Here is an 18648-nt window from a genome sequence, read left to right on the forward strand (position 1 = left end):
CCTGTTGGCTTGTTAGCCTGTTAGCCTGCTAGCCTGTTAACTGTGTGCTCATTGTGTGTTTTGACTCCTCAGGTGGGCTTTGATCCACACCCGCACATGAGGGTCCCAGGGATGCCCCCCAGCCTGACAGGGATCCCCGGAGGAAAGCCGTGAGTGCATCAGTGTTTTTGTAATGTTTTGTTTTCTACACAGGATGTAATTTATTTGTTTTTAATTGCATTAGACATTTAAATGTGTGTAAAAAGAGCCCCCCCTAGTGCTATTTCTGTAGTCACATCATCACACAGATGGAAAAACAAAATGCGAGTCAGGCCCAATCTGAGAAATGTGATTCATATTCCCTGTGAAAAGATAAAGCCCAGTCCCACTGAAACTAGTCTGAAACTTGCTGTGCTAAATGTCAGATCCTTATGTAACAAATCTCTCTTAATTAATAATTGTATTTCTTCTTATAATCTTGATTTTATGTTTTTAACTGAAACATGGCTTGACAAAAACACAGGAAATGTAGTTCTGATAGAATCTGCTCCACCCAACTTTAAGTTTGAATCTGAAACACGAGAAAACAAAAAAGGGGGTGGAGTCTGTGCTGTCTTTAGAGATGAAATAATTACCCGCAGGTTGTCTTTTGGGGTATTTTCATCATTTGAGTATGTATCCTTTAAAATGGAGCTAAAACGGTCTCCATCCATTCTCTTCATTGTTTTATACAAGCCTCCCCAGCACTGCCAAAGTTTTATTGATGATTTTACTGAGATGCTTTCAGTCATATGCACAGACTTTGATGGTTTGGTCATTACAGGTGATTTCAACGTGCATGTTGATAATATTTGTGACAGAAAAGCTAAAGAGCTTGATGCTGTCCTTGAAACCTTCAGTCTTACTCAGCATGTGAGAGGCCCCACCCACAGCAAAGGACACACTCTAGATCTCATAATTACAAAGGGGGTAAATATTTCAAATGTTAATGTGATCGATGTTGCTCTGTCTGATCATTTCTGTGTCTTCTTTGACCTGTCTGTTTCTCCCCAACCTCCGGTTGGTCCTGCAGTTGTTCAGAGGAGACACATAAGTGATGGCACAGGTGCACTGTTTATGGAAATGATAAACTTTGAAAATGTCTCATGTTCTAATGTAAATGATTTGTTGAACTCTGTTACATCTAGTGTTTTGAATGTTCTGGACACCATCGCCCCTATAAAGGCTAAAATGGTTAAAAATAAGCAGAAGGCGCCGTGGAGAAATGATGATTCGGTCAGGGCACAGAAAAGGGAGTGCCGCAGGGCCGAACGGAAATGGCGCAAGTCAAAGCTCCAGGTTCAAAAAGAGATTTACAAAGAAAAGCTGAACATGTACAACCTAATCTTATGTAGAACTAGGGAAAGATATTTTTCTGAAATAATTGGAAGCTGCAGTAACAACTCGCGTGTCCTGTTTGCCACAGTAAACAGATTAACAAACCCTCCAGCTCAGCTGCCGTTAGAACTCATTTCCACATCCAAGTGTAATGAGTTTGCATTATTCTTTAATGACAAAGTTCAGGGCATTAAAAATGCTATAAATCCCACAATGCAAAAAATTACCCTAAAACCACCAAGACACTTAGAGCTAACTCACTTTGCACCAGTAACTGACAAAACTGTCCATGAGATCATCACCAGTCTGAGTTCATCTACATGTTGCCTTGATGTGTTACCCACCAGATTTCTAAAGTCTGTGCTGAACAGTTTGTTAGCACCATTCACTCACATAGTTAACATGTCGCTTCAATTTGGAACATTCCCAATGTCTTTGAAAACTGCGGTCATAAAGCCTCTCCTAAAGAAGAGCAGTCTTGATGCCGCAGTACTGAGTCATTACCGGCCCATCTCTAATCTGCCATTTTTGGGCAAAGTCCTTGAAAAGGTTGTTTACCAACAGCTCACAGATTTCCTCTTAATAAACAACTCATTTGATGTTTTTCAGTCAGGTTTTAGACCTCATCACAGCACTGAGGACTGCTCTTGTCAAGGTGACAAATGACATCCGCCTGAACACTGACACGGGCAAAGCCTCAGTCTTAATTCTGTTAGATCTGAGTGCTGCTTTTGACACTGTCGATCATGGGATCCTCTTACAGAGACTAGAGGACTGGGTGGGCATCACTGGCACTGCCCTAAACTGGTTAAGGTCCTATCTGGAAGACAGGAAGTACTTTGTTGAAATTGGTAGCTGTGTCTCAGACCACATGACCCTGACCTGTGGAGTGCCCCAAGGGTCAGTCCTGGGTCCCCTTCTGTTCAACCTCTACATGCTGCCGTTAGGTCAGTTGATACGCAGTGAAAATGTGTCCTATCACAATTATGCAGACGACACTCAGATCTAGGTTTCACTATCGGCAGGTGACTATGGACCAGTAGATTCACTCTGTCACTGCATCCAACAGATCAGTTTGTGGATGCAAAACAACTTTCTCCAGCTGAACTCAGACAAGACTGAAATAATCGTTTTTGGCCCACAGAAACAAAGAGAAAGTGTTAGCGGTCACCTCCAGAGTCTCGCTCTAAAACCTACAAACCAAATTAGAAATCTGGGGGTAATAATGGACTCAGACTTGAACTTTAATAGCCACGTCAAATCAATAACATCAGCAGCTTTTTACCATCTAAAAAACATTGCCAAAATCAAAAATATAGTGTCAAAACCAGATTTAGAGAGACTTATCCATGCGTTTGTCTCCAGTAGATTAGACTACTGTAACGGCCTGCTCACTGGTCTCTCCAAACGAGTTGTAAAACAGCTGCAGTACATCCAGAACGCTGCTGCTCGGGTCCTGACTAGAACCAGGAAGTATGATCACATTAGTCCTGTTCTCAGGTCTCTGCACTGGCTCCCAGTGGCTCAGAGAATAGACTTTAAAGCAGCTCTGCTTGTGTACAAGTCTCTCCATGGCCTAGCACCAAAGTACATCTTGGATATGTTAGTGCCATATGAACCATCTCGGACTCTGAGGACCTCAGGGACCGGCCTCTTGCTGGTGCCCAGAGTCAGGACAAAACATGGGGAATCTGCGTTTCAGTTTTATTCAGCTAAAATCTGGAACAGTCTTCCTGAAGATGTGAGACAGGCTTCAACTCTGACAATGTTCAAATCTAAGCTAAAAACAGTTTTGTTTAGCTGCGCATATGACTGAAAGGATTTTTTCTTTGCACTCTTCTCTTTTGTTTGTGATTTTATTAGTTTAGAATATCAGTTGGATTGATAATTTTTAATTTAGTTAATTTTATTGTATTTCTGTTTCTGTAATTTCTTTGTGATTTGAATCCATTTTTCCTGCTGTGAAGCACTTTGAATTGCCTTGTTTATGAAATGTGCTCTACAAATAAACTTGCCTTGCCTTGCCTTTAGGACAATTCAATATAATTTAATCTCATTTTATTAACATCTTTTAACATTAAACTTAAACGACAAAAATTGGGGTTGCACACGCTCCTCATCAGCTGCTTCACTGCGCAGAGCGGTCGAGGACGGAGGGCGACTCCAGCCAAACGTGACGACTTAAAAACCACCACAGTTTTAATAACGCTGCGGCCGAACACGGCTTTTACCTCGAAAGCCTATTCCCAGTTTAGCGACGACGTGAAAGGATCGGGTGGATTTAAAGAGAACCAATTTACTGTGACATCAAAGGATTCGGGCGCGGCGGGGCATCTGACTCGATTGAACATCAGATATCCCTGAGTTTGTGGATAATATGTCTTGATTTTTTAAACATTGTGCGGACGACTGCATTTGAAACTTAATCCACAGGTTGGTTAACGTTTAATTTATCTTCAAATTTAAACAAATAAGAAGATTAATACTTCTGTTATTGGGGCTTTTTGGAAAGTGTTTTTCATTAGGATGATATATTTGTACACTAGTATCTGTCACTGATATTTTACCAGTTTGTCCTCATAACATCAGATTTGTCCGTTTATTAGATTTTATCCATATCTACATTATCAGAGCTGAAAACTGCACGTGTGTAATAAACGTTTTCTCGAGGGCTAATCGTGTCCTTCTGATTCTCCACAGCGCGTACTCGTTCCACGTGGCGGCCGATGGGCAGATGCAGCCGGTGCCGTTCCCCCCGGACGCTCTGGTCGGCCCCGGCATCCCTCGGCACGCTCGGCAGATCAACACCCTGAACCACGGCGAGGTGGTGTGCGCCGTCACCATCAGTAACCCCACGAGACACGTCTACACCGGAGGAAAGGGCTGCGTCAAAGTGTGGGACATCAGCCACCCGGGCAACAAGAGCCCCGTGTCCCAGCTCGACTGCCTGGTGAGGGGCCTCGGCAAGCACGCACCGGCCGCACATTAGGATCAGGAAGTAGGGCGTCCGGAGTATAAGTCGCACCAGCCAAAAAGTGCATAATAGAGAAGAAAAAAACCTATATAAGTCGCACTGGAGTATAAGTCGCATGTTTTGGGGAAATGTATTTGATAAAATCCAAGACCAAGAACAGACATTTCATCTTGAAATGCAGTTTAAAATAATAACAGATGAGAGAACATGGTGAATAGGTGTACGTATGCTAACGCTAACACCTTCAGCTACATGACGTATGCTAACGCTAACACCTTCAGCTACATGACGTATGCTAACGCTAACACCTTCAGCTACATGACGTATGCTAACGCTAACACCTTCAGCTACATGATGTATGCTAACGCTAACACCTTCAGCTACATGACGTATGCTAACGCTAACACCTTCAGCTACATGAGGCACAGACAGAACTGTGGTAAGTGTCTGGTATGTTAACGTAACATATGAACAGTTATTCAGATAATTATAGCATAAAGAACATGCTAACAAGTTTAGCAAAGCATCAGTTTTACCCCAAATCACTAAATCCATTGAATTCTTCTTCCTCTGTGTCACTTCTAAACAACTCCACAAACTCCAGAGGAAGAGGAAGTGCAGATTCTTTTCTGCGTCGCTTAGAGCCTAGAGCGCCCTCTTGTGGTTGCCAGTGGGAAAATAACGAATAATATTACACATAAGTCTAAAAAAAAAAAAACTATGAAAAAAGATGTTACTTATAATCCGGAAAATACGGTATGAGGTCTTGTATCTGATCGTCATGGTATCAGATGGAGGGGAGGAGCCTATGTAACGCTACAGGAGAGTCACTGCCTTTGAAAAGAATATCCACAGATGTTGAACCTTGTCATTATTTGTGGGAAACGGGCTCCACAAACGTGCCATTTTAATCTTATAAAGTCTTTGTGGTTGAATAATGGCACGACTCTCAGAAGCTATTGTGAAAAAAAACATTCTCATTAGTCTTAAAACTAAAACTTCATTCTTTGGTCAAATTGGGTCTACAATTGTGTTTTTCCCAAGGAGTTTATCAATATATTAGAAGTCCACGAGGATAAAACATATGTAATAGTGACGATCCTTTTGAACATCGAGTACGTCTTTTGTTTCCACAGAACCGGGACAACTACATCCGCTCGTGTCGCCTGCTCCCCGACGGTCGCACGCTGATCGTCGGAGGCGAGGCCAGTACGTTGTCCATCTGGGATCTGGCCACGCCCACTCCTCGCATAAAGGCGGAGCTCACCTCATCTGCGCCGGCGTGCTACGCGCTGGCGATCAGCCCAGACTCCAAAGTGTGTTTCTCCTGCTGCAGCGACGGGAACATCGCCGTGTGGGACCTGCACAACCAGACGCTGGTCAGGTACGAACCGGAGGAAATGTGGCCTGAAGGCTGAAGGTTCAACTCCAGCTGTGTGTGGTGTGTTGTGTTGTGTTGTGTTGTGTTCTGTTGTGTTCTGTTCTGTTGTGTTCTGTTGTGTTCTGTTCGGTTCTGTTCTGTTCTGTTCTGTTGTGTTCTGTTCTGTTCTGTTCGGTTGTGTTCTGTGGTGTTTTGTTGTGTTGTGTTCTGTTCTGTGGTGTTTTGTTCTGTGGTGTTTTGTTCTGTGGTGTTTTGTTCTGTTGTGTTCTGTTCTGTTGTGTTCTGTTCTGTGGTGTTTTGTTCTGTTGTGTTCTGTTCTGTTGTGTTCTGTTCTGTGGTGTTTTGTTCTGTTGTGTTCTGTTCTGTGGTGTTTTGTTCTGTTCTGTGGTGTTTTGTTCTGTTCTGTTCTGTTCGGTTGTGTTCTGTTGTGTTCTGTTGTGTTCTGTTCGGTTGTGTTCTGTTGTGTTCTGTTCGGTTGTGTTCTGTTGTGTTGTGTTGTGTTCTGTTATGTTCTGTGGTGTTTTGTTCTGTTGTGTTCTGTTCTGTTCTGTTCTGTTGTGTTGTGTTCTGTTCTGTTCTGTGGTGTTCTGTTGTGTTGTGTTCTGTTCTGTTCTGTTCTGTTCTGTTGTGTTGTGTTCTGTTGTGTTCTGTTCTGTTGTGTTGTGTTCTGTTATGTTATGTTCTGTGGTGTTTTGTTCTGTTGTGTTCTGTTGTGTTGTGTTCTGTTCTGTTCTGTGGTGTTCTGTTCTGTTCTGTTGTGTTCTGTTGTGTTCTGTTGTGTTCTGTTGTGTTCTGTTGTGTTCTGTTCGGTTGTGTTCTGTTGTGTTGTGTTCTGTTCTGTTCTGTTCTGTTCGGTTGTGTTCTGTGGTGTTTTGTTGTGTTGTGTTCTGTTCTGTGGTGTTTTGTTCTGTGGTGTTTTGTTCTGTTGTGTTCTGTTCTGTGGTGTTTTGTTCTGTTGTGTTCTGTTCTGTGGTGTTTTGTTCTGTTCTGTGGTGTTTTGTTCTGTTCTGTTCTGTTGTGTTCTGTTGTGTTCTGTTCTGTTCTGTGGTGTTTTGTTCTGTTGTGTTGTGTTCTGTTCTGTGGTGTTCTGTTCTGTTGTGTTCTGTTGTGTTCTGTTCGGTTGTGTTCTGTTCTGTTCTGTTCGGTTGTGTTCTGTTCTGTTGTGTTGTGTTGTGTTGTGTTCTGTTCTGTTCGGTTGTGTTCTGTGGTGTTTTGTTGTGTTGTGTTCTGTTCTGTGGTGTTTTGTTCTGTGGTGTTTTGTTCTGTGGTGTTTTGTTCTGTTGTGTTCTGTTCTGTGGTGTTTTGTTCTGTTCTGTTCTGTTCTGTGGTGTTTTGTTCTGTTCTGTTGTGTTCTGTTGTGTTCTGTTGTGTGGTGTTCTGTGGTGTTCTGTTCTGTTCTGTTCTGTGGTGTTCTGTTCTGTTCTGTTCTGTTGTGTTCTGTTGTGTTCTGTTCTGTTGTGTTCTGTTGTGTTGTTTAGTAGAAAAAGCTTCAGTTGTAGTCATCTGGACTCAGTTTGAAAAAATAGACGTTTCGACTCTCATCCAAGAGTCATTGTCAATAACAGAATTTAGATCGAGAACTCCGATATTAATACTGTTCTGTGGTAAGACCCGCCCATTGGGAGGAGCCTTCCTGAAGTAGAAAGAGTTGTTTGTTTCAACAGAAACTCCCCCCTTGTATCTACCGAGCTAGCCTATTCAGAATCTTAATGGGCTATTAGAAACCTCTTTGTCTTTGTGAGACCCTGGCTCAACCACCCTGAGTACCTGATTAGCATCTGAATGTCCTCTACCTTTCCAGGGGTTCAGTAACCCATTATAAATAACAGGAAGATTAAACCTTAGCCCTCCATTTCTGTTTAAAGAAGGTCTTTCTTTTTTAACAAAAATAGCTTCCTTGACTCCTCTTTCATCTTTTCTCCCTGCTTAAAACCTTCACCTCACCGTCTTCAAACGAGTGATTAGAGGCTTCAAGATGGAGATGCACGGCACTCTGAGGTCCTGAACTAGTATTTCTTCTGTGCTGATAAAGCCTCTTGTGTAGAGGCTGTTTCGTCTCACCTATGTAACGTTCTTTACAACTTTCTTCACTGCATTGGATCGAGTAAACTACATTGCTCTGTTTTTGAGTCGGCAACTTGTCCTTAGGATGAACCAGTTTTTGTCTTAAAGTGTTTCCTGGTTTAAAATAAACAGGGACTTCGTGTTGTCTAAAAATTCTCTGCAGTTTTTCCGAGAGGCCAGACACATAAGGGATAGAAACACCCTTCCTTCTCTGTTCAGTTTCCCTTTTGTCCTGCTTCTTGGTTCTCTTCACTTAACTCCTTCTACTTCAGGAAGGCTCCGCCCAATGGGCGGGTCTTACCACAGAACAGTATTAATATCGGAGTTCTCGACCTAAATTCTTTTATTGACAATGTCTCTTGGATGAGAGTCGAAACGTCTATTTTTTCAAACTGAGTCCAGATGACTACAACTGAAGCTTTTTCTACTATGGAACACGCCTGGACGAATGAGGGATTACACCGACATATCTGTTGTGTTGTGTTGTGTGGCAATATTCTGCATAGTTTGTTTTGTTCTTGGCCTTTAAACATGTTCTAGAGAATGTTTACGTTGGCATTTCATGTTTTAGAACTTTAAATAATTAATCTACTGAAACTGAACAGCACTTTCTATGAACCATGATTTATCTACTGGCAAAGAGAATAGCCATATGAAAAAAACAAAAGCTAGCTAGCACCTACACGCTGTTGAAAGCACGCAGTTGTAATGAATGTGATTTGACGGCTGCAATGCTCAGAATGAGGAGATGATTTATGGACCTAAAAACACCACAGCACGTAGATCTTCACACATGTGTGATATTTGAAACTGAGTGTTTATGAGGCTCAGAGGGAGAAGACGTCATGAATAAATACAACTGTTTTTGATGAGGTACTAACAGTGTTATAATATGATTTAAAGCTCAGTCATTTTTGCATTATACAATTGGAGAGGAGCAAAATTAGAATATAGAGTATATTGATTTAAAATGACCTCAAAGGGACATAAATATGGGCATGAATTGATATTTGTGCAATATTTCTGGTTCATTATATGGCGCATACATTTTAGCACCTTCCTGATCACCTAATATGGTCATCAAGATCATAAACGTATATGTATTGGGAGATTCATTTGGTCCTGATCAGTCAAACCAGTCTTGTTGTGAAATGCATTTGTCTGACTCTTGTGGCTCTTGTGGCTCTTGTGGCTCTTTTAGGCAGTTCCAGGGCCACACAGACGGAGCCAGCTGCATCGACATCTCCAACGACGGGACCAAACTGTGGACCGGAGGTTTGGACAACACTGTGCGCTCCTGGGACCTGAGGGAGGGCCGCCAGCTGCAGCAGCACGACTTCACCTCACAGGTGCTTAGCATTCACTCACCGCTCTGCTATGTCACAGGTGCTTAGCATTCACTCACCGCTCTGCTATGTCACAGGTGCTTAGCATTCACTCACCGCCCTGTGCTATGTCACAGGTGCTTAGCATTCACTCACCGCCCTGTGCTATGTCACAGGTGCTTAGCATTCACTCACCGCCCTGTGCTATGTCACAGGTGCTTAGCATTCACTCACCACCCTGTGCTATGTCACAGGTGCTTAGCATTCACTCACCGCTCTGTGCTATGTCACAGGTGCTTAGCATTCACTCACCGCTCTGTGCTATGTCACAGGTGCTTAGCATTCACTCACCGCTCTGTGCTATGTCACAGGTGCTTAGCATTCACTCACCGCTCTGTACTATGTCACAGGTGCTTAGTATTCAGGGATTTTAGAATTATGATTATATTGTCATTTGGTGATAAAATAGTCATGATCCGGACACACAGAGTAGTCATTATTACATTTGGTCTTTAAGACGTTCTCAGGCAGCATCAGTTTGGTTTCATTCGAGTCAAATTTGGTTCAAAAAAGGAAAATGTGAAAAACCATTGCCAGAAAAGTCTGTAAATATTCTTTATTGAGTTCAGTCAAAAAGCTCACGCCCTTTTGCACCTTTTGTCATTGATCAGTCGAGTCGTCATGGAAATGGTGCAGACAAGACCTAGAAAAGCCGGTCCATACGTTTAGCTTCTCAAAGTGTAACCGCGCCTTCTCAAAGTGTAACCACGCCTTCTCAAAGTGTAACCGCGCCTTCTCAAAGCGTAACCACAGCTTCTCAAAGTGTAACCGCGCCTTCTCAAAGCGTAACCGCGCCTTCTCAAAGCGTAACCGCGCCTTCTCAAAGCGTAACCACAGCTTCTCAAAGTGTAACCGCGCCTTCTCAAAGCGTAACCGCGCCTTCTCAAAGCGTAACCGCGCCTTCTCAAAGCGTAACCGCGCCTTCTCAAAGCGTAACCACAGCTTCTCAAAGCGTAACCGCGCCTTCTCAAAGCGTAACCGCGCCTTCTCAAACCGCGCCTTCTCAAAGTGTAACCGCGCCTTCTCAAAGCGTAACCACAGCTTCTCAAAGCGTAACCGCGCCTTCTCAAAGCGTAACCGCGCCTTCTCAAAGCGTAACCGCGCCTTCTCAAAGTGTAACCGCGCCTTCTCAAAGTGTAACCGCGCCTTCTCAAAGCGTAACCGCGCCTTCTCAAAGCGTAACCGCGCCTTCTCAAAGCGTAACCGCGCCTTCTCAAAGTGTAACCGCGCCTTCTCAAAGCGTAACCGCGCCTTCTCAAAGCGTAACCGCGCCTTCTCAAAGTGTAACCGCGCCTTCTCAAAGCGTAACCGCGCCTTCTCAAAGCGTAACCACGCCTTCTCAAAGTGTAACCGCGCCTTCTCAAAGCGTAACCACGCCTTCTCAAAGCGTAACCACGCCTTCTCAAAGTGTAACCACAGCTTCTCAAAGCGTAACCACGCCTTCTCAAAGCGTAACCGCGCCTTCTCAAAGCGTAACCGCGCCTTCTCAAAGTGTAACCGCGCCTTCTCAAAGTGTAACCGCGCCTTCTCAAAGCGTAACCGCAGCTTCTCAAAGTGTAACCGCGCCTTCTCAAAGTGTAACCGCGCCTTCTCAAAGTGTAACCGCGCCTTCTCAAAGTGTAACCGCGCCTTCTCAAAGTGTAACCGCGCCTTCTCAAAGTGTAACCGCGCCTTCTCAAAGTGTAACCGCGCCTTCTCAAAGTGTAACCGCGCCTTCTCAAAGTGTAACCACGCCTTCTCAAAGTGTAACCGCGCCTTCTCAAACCGCGCCTTCTCAAAGTGTAACCGCGCCTTCTCAAACCGCGCCTTCTCAAAGTGTAACCGCGCCTTCTCAAACCGCGCCTTCTCAAAGTGTAACCGCGCCTTCTCTGCTTACAGATCTTCTCTCTGGGCTACTGTCCCACGGGGGAGTGGCTCGCCGTGGGGATGGAGAGCAGCAACGTGGAGGTCCTTCACGTCACCAAGCCGGACAAATACCAGCTCCACCTCCACGAGAGCTGCGTCCTCTCCCTGCAGTTCGCTTACTGCGGTGAGTGTCACAATAAACACAATAACGAACATTAAAGATCTGGACGACAGCGACTCCAAAACACATGAAGCCAGAAGCGTCATTATTCAAGATAAATGTCTAAAAAGAATCAAACATTTCTGATTCATGAGTATTTTCAGTCACCATATTTGAATCTTTATTTGGTTCAAAATGTATTCAAAAAAACTACAATGGAAATTATCTTTTGAAAATGGGACTTACTAGTTTGGCCGTGGCCCAGTCGATCGTGAAGGTTGTAATTAAATTCTGTTGTTTTGCAGGTAAATGGTTTGTGAGCACAGGGAAAGACAACCTGCTGAACGCCTGGAGAACGCCGTACGGAGCCAGCATATTCCAGGTGAGATCTGACTGTAGATCAAAAGTGTCATTTACGCCATGTCTGTTTCCACTGCTCGGCTTTAGCACACGTTCTCTTTAAGTACTATTTTTGACAAACTCTGAAGTAAATAAAGAGATTAAGCTGATGAGTCCAGTGTTTCAGTATTTGTGCTCTTCATATCAAATAACAGATAAAAGTACTTTAAATTGTTTTACATGCTAATAACCAGGTTTAAAACAACACATTTATCTTGTTCTTATGTTCTCCGCGCGCGCTTGTGGGCCCCTGAAATTGCTTGGGGGGCCCCCCAGGCCCCTAACTTTGAGAATCTATTTCTCAGCCTGTCCTATGTTTAAGTCACATGTTCAGCTCTTCAGATTCAGCCTTGATGCATCAGTCTGGAGGTTCACAAGTGTAGAACTCTATTTCTAATGTCTTCATGTTGTTTAAAGTATCACGACAACACATTCCCTCTCCACAAGCCTCTGTGCCCTCCTCTACTAGTACTTTGAGTTCTTTTAAGTTCTCTGCATCAGATCTTTCTCCTCCGTCACACAGCTCCACTATAACCTCCTCCGCCCTCCGAACCGACCTCTTACGCCCTCTTTTTCTTTCAGTCCAAGGAGTCGTCGTCCGTGCTGAGCTGCGACATCTCCGTGGACGACAAGTACATCGTGACCGGCTCGGGAGACAAGAAGGCCACGGTCTACGAGGTCATCTACTGAGAACCACGGGAACCACGGAGCTCCACTGCTGCTTCTAAAGACGGGACCGTCCCACCACAAACTCTTAAGTGTCGGAGCGCGGGAAACGCAAACCGGAGACGCTTTGGGTTCCTTTGGAGAGCCACGCGGACAATGACGGGACACGATTCTCCTCCACGTTTGTACAGAATGAGAGCGTCGCACGGAGACGCAGATTATTCCTCGGGACGGACAGTCGGGAGGAACCGTTTCGACCCACAGCCTTTCTTTTTCGACCCTAGAACCTCAGCTCGCGTTTGTGTCGTTCGTCCTGTCGAGCCGCGTCGTCGTGGGAACGCGACGGAGCGAGTCACCAAGTCCTGCTCGTAGAGACGGAGCGAAGATATAGACAGGATTTATGAAACGTTTAACAGGAATAAATTTGTCACGATATTAAATAACGACAGATGATTTTTTAGGTTTATTTAAATGGTACCGAGCCTTGCCTACGTCTCCCGCGATGTCTTACTACATATGGACCAACTATAAACCCTTTCGAACGTTTGGCATCAGAAACGATGGTTAGAAAGATAATTACTGACGATGACGAGCTGCCTTCAAAGGTAAACGCTAGTGATTTATTTCAGTCATGCAATTGAATTTTCCAGTGCAGAAATGTAATTTTCTTGTTTTTTTAATGACAGATCTAATATTCTAGCCTCTGAATTGTAGGAAATAAAGTAGGATTTATGAATACATTAGAGCTGCAATGATGAAGGATTAAACGATAATATTTGGTATCGTTATCTGGACTAAACGAGCTCAAAACATGTACGAAAATGCCTTTTTATAACAAACGCAGTGGCATTAATTAATCAAAATGTCAAAAAAGAATCAACAATTACTGTTTTTACTCAATAATAAACTTTATTCGTAAATATTGTCGGTCTGGAAGCCTTCAGTCGCCATATTTCAGCCTTTATTTGGATTAAATGTGTTTAAAAGTGTCACTGCACAATAGAAATGATCGCTGAACGAGTCGACAACAAAAATCATCGTTAGTTTCAGCTCAATAATTACACTCAAGTCTTTAGGTTTTACAGGTCAAGTACTGAGAAAAATAAACACGATTTTGCCTTCAGTTAAATCGTCAAATAAATTAAAATACATTCGTTAACCAAGCGCTCAATCTAAAATTAACCTCGTGCAGTTAATTACAATTATTGCCACGATGTAATGCCAAATGCAGTGGCTTTTAAAAATGATCACAAAGTATTACTAATATTGTTTATGGCCCAATTAATGATGTTATTTTGATTGTATTCTGTCACAAACTTTCAAAGGGTTTATACTTCTGTAAAAAAAAATTAAACAAAATTAAAAGAAATACGATGTAAAAGTCTTACGAGACACAAATGGCGTCACAAGAATCTATTTCTGGTGGTTTCCCCAGAAGGTGGATAAAGTCTCTACGTTGTGCTATTGTTTTTGTCTTGCCTGTTGGATGTTTGTAAAAATGTAAATATGTCGTTTCTTTTCTTACAGGAATTATTGCTTTAGAAATCCAGCTTTTGTACGTCTTTTACATGAACAAATCAGGAGAACTACTAAATGGTCTTAATGCCAGCTAATCAAACGGTTGAAATGTCTAGACAATAAATGTGTTTTTGTAAAATCCTGCGGCTGCGTTCACTTTGTCCAACTACAGCGCTAAAGAAGACATCGACTTGAACTAGAGCAGACCAAAGCCTATTCCGTTACACATTTTTGCGCACTGGAGTATAAGTCAGCCAAAAAATGCATAATAGAGAAGAAAAAAACATAAATGAGTCGCACTGGAGTATGAAATGCGGTTGCAAGTGTGAAAATAACAAATATCACATTAGTATAAATATAAGTATAAGTCGCACCCCGGCCAAAACTATGAATAAAGGTGCGACTTATAGTCCGGATAATACGGTAGATGCAAGATGGATGGATCTTTCACAGTTGAATTTCCATTGCTCTGACATGTGAGCAGCTTTATTAAATCTAACTTCTGTATCTAAACTGCATGTTCCTGACCCCGCCCGTGGCTCGGAGCTCGCTGAAGGCTAATACCTGGATGTGACCTGGGGCTGAACCACAAGCCAAAGACAAAAGCCTGAAGATTTCAGAGTTCACGATGTACAGGATGTGAGCTTTTCTGGTTTGCGTCTCATAATACTGGAAAAGAGAGATGCAAATGGAGCGACCCGAGAAAAGAGAGATGCAAATGGAGCGACCCGAGTGAAGCTTGACGAAAACGAGGAAGTGTTTTTTAGTTCACCTGAGAGAAGGTTTACGGCTGCAGCTTCTAACTTGTTTAAGAACAGTCTGTGTATTAAGAGTCCTTCATCGCCTTCAAATGTTCGGTCGTCCAACTCTGGCGTCCAGGGTGAATTTGGCCTAAACTCAACATTAGTATGGCATGAAATGAATTTCGTTTTGTTATGGTATTTTAAACTTATTTTTTATTATTTTATTTATTTATTTTTTATTTATTTTATTTTTTATTTTTATTTAGTTTATTATTTTTATTCATTTTTTATTGTATTTAGTTGTTTTGATGATTTAATTATTTGCATTTATTTAATTTAAGGTGTTTATGTTGCTAGAAAATATATCTTGTCTCCATTGAAATGAGAGTTGTCAAAAGAATATAAAATCCCATGTCCTCTGAACTGATACCAAAACAAGTATCAAAATTAGATTCTCATTTGAACTATTTATAAATACAAATCATCGCGGGACGCGGGTGAAGGCGGGGCGCAGGTGTGGGCGGGGCGCTGGAGTGGGCGGGGCGCAGGTGTGGGCGGGGCGCAGGTGAAGTCGGCGGTAATCCTCCAGGCTGAAACGTCACAGTGGCTCCTCTTTCCATTCATACACACAAACCTGAAGAGGACAAACTGGGAGTGGCACACAGGCTCCTCCCCCCCAAAAGTATCAGCGCCAAATATCAGCAAATCGAATCAAAAAGGCATAAACTGAATATAAAAGCAGTTCAAACTCGTCAAAACCACACGCAAAGCATTTGATGATCCTCTTCTCCCGAGCGCCAAACACTTCCCAACTCGACGACCCGATCGACCAATGAGCATCCTCTCCACGACCTCGAGAGTCAAAGCAATAACGACATAACTCTAACGTCCGCGGGGCCTTTCTGCGACGCTCTCTCTGATCCCTGATGCGGCGCCGATACGACAGCACGCGGTCCCAGCTGTGCAAACCCACACAGTTTAAACCGTCCAAATCCGATGGCTAACGCCGCTGAGCGCTAACGCCGCTAAGCGCTAACGCCACAACAAACAGCCTCTCCTCGCTCGCGCACAAGCTTATTAATTAGCCCGGGCGTATCACTGCGCGCACACTCTGCAAAAAGAGCGATCGGGATCATTAAAGAGGCTTTTTATGTTGAATTTGTATTTTTAGATATTTTTTGGACTGGTTTTATTGTATTTCATTGTCATTTTTCTCATTAAAGGAAGGTGGAGCTTATTAAAGGAACAACATTATGCTTTTTTCAGGTATTGAAGTAGAAGTTGATCATAATTTTTACATTTTGTTCACTGTAATCGTCAATATTGAACTAAATTCGCTCAGTAAAGTGATATAAACTGGTCCATTGACTTCCTGTGCAAAACTGGGAAGCCCCACCTCCTCATAACAAGCAGCAGATTGTCATTTACATGTTTTTAATTGTCAGATTTACGCCAGTTTAGAAACACTTTTTGATTTGTCAACTTATATATGTACAAATATCACAACTTTGAAGAAAATACTGTTGAAGAGGCGCCGTTTGAACAAGGTAAAGCTGATTTTGAATACGTCATCTTTAAAATAAACTGAATACTGCATTATTGTTTCATTTCTGGAGATTTTAAATGAGCCCCAAATAAAACTGAAGCTTTTCTGACACTGATTCACTCTGATTATGAGCGAGAACAATTCAAAATCACAGTTAAATCAGATTTCAAACGACGCCTGGATGTGTTTTGGTGACTTTAAAGAAGAGTGAAGCTGCTTTTGCGAGATATTGATGCATTTGTCGGGGTCTCATTTCAAAACTGGAGCCAACATAAAAAATGAGGCTTGTTATAGAGTTAAAATGTGCAGATAAAAGGCCATTTGTGTGTTTGGAGCATAAACTGACCTTGATAAAATGATAAAACTGAAAATAAATGAAGAAAAAAGAGATGTTATTAATCATATTTGATGGACAGATTGTTTTGTTTACCAGAGAAAATGGTAATAGTGACGAATAAAAGAGAAATACACTGATACGAGTCAGAAGAAACTAAAAAAGTCCACGCCGAATACAAAATATAAATCTAACTATTAGTCTAATCCGTTCAGATCAAGATTCTGAATTCCTTTGAGTCGTTTGAAGTTCACACGAGGAGATAAGCTGCTAATTACAGCTCTCACCGTCAAAGATCCTTGGAGAGCCGAGCGGAAAGAAAAAAAAACCTCTTTGGAATCATTACTTTATTTAGTCTTATAGTTTTTTTGGCGCGGATTAGCCAGCGTTTCTCTTTTGATGGCGCCGCCGCTGCCTCGCCGCGATACACACACGGATTATTCAGCCTAAATCACTCAAATCCTTAATCCTATTTATCTCGACGCCACACAAAAAGATGCGAATCCTCCTCCTCCCGCCGACACGGGACGCACTTTACACGCTTTACACTCCAGCCGCGCCCGGATTTGGCCTGAACTCGGGGCTAAAGTGCGCGCGAAAGGACCGGAAATGTGAGAGTTAAGTGGATTTATAAAGGTGGATTTATAAAGGTGAAGTTACACGGCGTAATGGCTTTGTGCTCGTGTCATGTAAGAGCCCGCAGTATATTTCAGTTTATTATTTACTGGAACATTTTAATGAACATAAGAAGCGGCTCCGTGTCATTCTCAGTGGAGGAGCTGTTGCTTAACCGCCGCGTCAGATTTAAATACCGTATATTCTGGAGTATAAGCCAAAAAATGCATAGTAGAGGGAAAAAAACATGCAGTATTTGTCAATGTATCGTCTATTTTCGATAATTTTTCATATATAAGGTGCATTAAGCAAAACAAAGGTCAGTGAGCACAACCAGAATTAATCCATATATAAGGCACTGGATTATAAATCTTTTTTTTTTTTTTTAATGAAAGGCTTTTAAGTGCGCCTTATAGTGCGGAAAATACGGTATATAAGTCGCACTGGAGTATGAAATGCGGTTGCAAGTGTGAAAATAACAATAATATCACATATAAATATAAATATAAGTATAAGTCGCACCCCGGTCAAAACTATGAAAAAAGGTGCCACTTATAGTCCGTACACATTATTTTAGTCAGAAAAAACTCCATAGAGATAGAATTAAGGAGTTTTCGGACATTTGTATTGCCTAAAACTATACTTTTATTTAATGCCATACTGTGGAACATTCCAGGCAAAGCGATCACAGCTCCACAGAGACAAGACGGAGGCGCCACAGGAAAAGTCATGCACAGAACCAATCAAAATCTCAACAATTACAACTAAAATAGAAAATATTGAATACAAAATAAAATCAAACTGATAATATTTAAACACAACAACATCTATAAATATATGAGAGGAAAAAACACAGAACCAGCGCAGCCCATGACGCGACTTTAGTATTATTAATCTTTTATTTGTGTTTGTACTTGTACTGTCCTGTACTCAAACACTCTTCATATTTACATCCGTGTGTTTTCTCACTGCTGCAGCGGGACGATAACTCCCACCAACCCACAAATCAGCTGCTGCAGGGGATTGTGGGTAATAATCCTTCACATGGGATACGGCAGAATTACTCAATAGGACGTAGAGATAAATAAAAGATAAATAAAAGGCGTGTGTGTTTAGGATTCAGGTTCAAAACAATCTAACTCGAACTAAAGGCTATTGTACATCACAGAGAGGATTTCACTCATTTCAATGGAATAAATGCCCCAAAATCACTGACTTTTATGGATAGTAGAAAAAGCTTCAGTTGTAGTCATCTGGACTCAGTTTGAAAAAATAGACGTTTCGACTCTCATCCAAGAGTCATTGTCAATAACAGAATTTAGATCGAGAACTCCGATATTAATACTGTTCTGTGGTAAGACCCGCCCATTGGGCGGAGCCTTCCTGAAGTAGAAGGAGTTAAGTGAAGAGAACCAAGAAGCAGGACAAAAGGGAAACTGAACAGAGAAGGAAGGGTGTTTCTATCCCTTATGTGTCTGGCCTGTCGGAAAAACTGCAGAGAATTTTTAGACAACACGAAGTCCCTGTTTATTTTAAACCAGGAAACACTTTAAGACAAAAACTGGTTCATCCTAAGGACAAGTTGCCGACTCAAAAACAGAGCAATGTAGTTTACTCGATCCAATGCAGTGAAGAAAGCTGTAAAGAACGGTACATAGGTGA

At 42.3% G+C, this 18648-nt stretch overlaps 1 protein-coding gene across 2 annotated transcripts in view; it reads left to right on the forward strand.

Moving 5' to 3' along the window:
- The window catches only part of LOC140346542 (transducin-like enhancer protein 1), a 51315-nt gene extending 37428 nt beyond the window's left edge, over positions 1–13887 (forward strand). For both annotated transcript variants that reach the window (XM_072432662.1, XM_072432663.1), the window contains exons 14-20: positions 73–149; positions 4057–4306; positions 5467–5714; positions 8977–9124; positions 11039–11189; positions 11471–11547; positions 12147–13887. In XM_072432662.1, coding sequence (XP_072288763.1) covers positions 73–149; positions 4057–4306; positions 5467–5714; positions 8977–9124; positions 11039–11189; positions 11471–11547; positions 12147–12254 — 1059 coding nt within the window. In that variant the 3' untranslated portion in view covers positions 12255–13887. The remainder of the gene's footprint in view (positions 1–72; positions 150–4056; positions 4307–5466; positions 5715–8976; positions 9125–11038; positions 11190–11470; positions 11548–12146) is intronic.
- Positions 13888–18648: the final 4761 nt, after the last annotated feature.

The sequence above is a fragment of the Eucyclogobius newberryi genome, unplaced genomic scaffold, assembly GCF_026437365.1.
Source record: "Eucyclogobius newberryi isolate DKJ021-1_F unplaced genomic scaffold, fEucNew1.0.hap1 SCAF_6, whole genome shotgun sequence".
NCBI lineage: Eukaryota > Metazoa > Chordata > Actinopteri > Gobiiformes > Gobiidae > Eucyclogobius > Eucyclogobius newberryi.